Source organism: Amphimedon queenslandica, unplaced genomic scaffold (genome assembly GCF_000090795.2).
Source record: "Amphimedon queenslandica unplaced genomic scaffold, v1.1 AMPQUscaffold_12438, whole genome shotgun sequence".
Classification (NCBI taxonomy): domain Eukaryota; kingdom Metazoa; phylum Porifera; class Demospongiae; order Haplosclerida; family Niphatidae; genus Amphimedon; species Amphimedon queenslandica.
Genome location: NW_003547325.1, coordinates 12,202 through 14,606, shown reverse-complemented (window position 1 = coordinate 14,606; position 2,405 = coordinate 12,202). Strand labels below are relative to the sequence as shown.

Here is a 2,405-nt window from a genome sequence, read left to right as displayed (position 1 = left end):
CTTATTTCTGTTACATTAGAGCTACTAGTTCCATATGTACCAATTGCTGATACTGTTAGGTAATACAATGAATGATCATTTAGCTTTATATTCCAGTGTATAATATAAAACTCATCAATGTATTGAAGACTGTTAATATCCAATGGACCTAATGTATTAATGTGTCTATTAGCTTCAAACAGAATCAATTGCACTTCATCTATAAAGCACTGAAGTATCTAGTGATATAATCAATCTTATAGTGTATAGTACAAATGCTCTTACTTGAAATCTCATGATTATTGTTTCATTGGTTAGGTATAATGCAGATACATTGTCAGGTTTTGGTGTCAATGCTATATTTTGAATTAGAGAACATTAATAGTTACCCTTTAGTTGTACCTGTAAATATAAATTTTATGTCTTTATTACAATCGGTTTTTGCTTTTGGTAGAGCCAGTTTGAAAGTATAAAGATTACAAAAATTTTTGCCATCAGTATAGGTATATGCATTATGTCCAGTAACAGTAATTGTATCATTGACTGTTTGAAGTGAATCAGTGATATGCAGAGTAAGTACACTGTTAATAACTGGAATACCCATTTCCCATGATACTGTAATACTGTGAGGTGTAATGGATAGGAAGTCAAACCTATCTATAACTAATAAACCTTTATAAGAGCATGTTACATCCATTAATAGTACCTTGATCTAGTCTGTATACAATATTAGTCCATCCTGACACTGCATCATAGCAGTCTATGTTAGTAACATTGTAAGTAGATGATAGTGGATGAATATGGCTACCAAAGTCATAGATTATACCCACAAAACCTATAAAACCTATCCAGTTTATGAGTCCACACTTGTATACAAACACGGCATATGTGGCATTACTTTGATGAGCTACTACAGCCTGAAAATGATTAGACTACAAGAAAAATTATTTAATATAAGTTATATTGTTAATTAACCTCAGTATTGTTACAAATATTATCAGTATTTGGACATAGGTCATACCAATAGACCCACAGTATCCATTCAACAGATACACTACTACCAGTTGAATTAGATAAGTAATCATTGACTTGATTGCACAATGAAAGATTTGTTGTCGGAGTTATAATAGCATAACGTACTTCACCTCTTCCAGCAGTTAAGTCTATATTAATGTCTAATAATGGCATAATATACAAGCTACCACCAAAAGAGATATATCCATAAATCTCAATCTAAACAATATATAAGTTCATTCATTATAGTCATACATGTTATACAATCCTCACTATTGCATAGTTGAAACAAGCGTGGCGAGTCCAACAAGAGGATCCAAATTCAAGTGTGGACGGGAATGATACATTAACACTATAAGAAGTATTGCCGATTGTTAAATAGTCAGTAGGATGAAGGAAGGGAAGGTAGTTACTCTCAGAGTTAACAAGGAGACCATTGAAGTAGATAAATATCACAAACACTATCATCATCTTTACTAGTATACCAATATGAACTGGATTAATTCTAATCCCAACTGTGCGTTGTTATCAATAATCTTTATATACATGTATAATACTTTTAAACATATCCTGTTTGGTTTATAAAAACTAGTTAGTAACTTATTAGAAATGTAAAGTAATAGTAAAGTGGTACAATAGTGCACGTTTGATTATTATTGTTCACTCTTGATTGTTTATAGACTATAGACTATAGTGAGTTTCACCTGTAAATAAACTATACATGAAACCTGTTACATGTAAATTGTTTATTGTATGTTTTTAAACTTTTAAACAGGTATCATTTCCATTATAGCTTATATCTGTTACTTATGTACAATAATTTAATAGAAGTTCAACTTATGTAGATCTAGTATGGTTGGTTTCTCTGTAGCTTATACTGATGACAGTGTGGTTTTAACTCAATACTTGCTTGTCTCTTTTTACTGTTAGTTTCATATTAATTGTACTGTATCACCTCTACTTGCAGCTATCACAAACACCCTGGTATAATGTACTAGTGAGGAAATTGTTTACTATGCTCTATAATGATGATGATGATCTATAATTATATAACTTCCAATAACCGCATGGTAGGAAAATGTAGCACTGTGTAGAATATAATATAGTACTGCACAGTATAATATGTATGGGTGTATGGGCTTTCCTGTTAACCACAAGCTTTGATAGAAGCAAATCACAGCCACAGCTACATACACTAGACATGTAACAATAATAATAAATAATAGTGATAAATGAGATCTGTAGTCTGGTCCAGCCTCTTTATTGCGTGGGGGCTGTGCCACCCCTGCGCAACAAAGAGGCGGGACCAGACTATGATGATAATTGGATTTTGTTTGTCTTTTGTGTGCATGTCACTGCATTATTACAATAATGTTTGCCTCTAGTTTTATTCATATCCTGTTTTTTTGTTA

General features: G+C 31.9%; 1 protein-coding gene across 1 annotated transcript in view; it reads right to left on the bottom strand.

Moving 5' to 3' along the window:
* The window catches only part of LOC109587816 (uncharacterized), a 5,108-nt gene extending 4,156 nt beyond the window's left edge, over positions 1 to 952 (bottom strand). The window contains exons 1-4 of the mRNA XM_020004039.1: positions 686 to 952; positions 382 to 642; positions 265 to 335; positions 2 to 218 (exon numbers count right to left, since the gene is read on the bottom strand). Coding sequence (XP_019859598.1) covers positions 2 to 218; positions 265 to 335; positions 382 to 583 — 490 coding nt within the window. The 5' untranslated portion in view covers positions 584 to 642; positions 686 to 952. The remainder of the gene's footprint in view (position 1; positions 219 to 264; positions 336 to 381; positions 643 to 685) is intronic.
* Between the last annotated feature and the right edge of the window lie 1,453 nt (positions 953 to 2,405).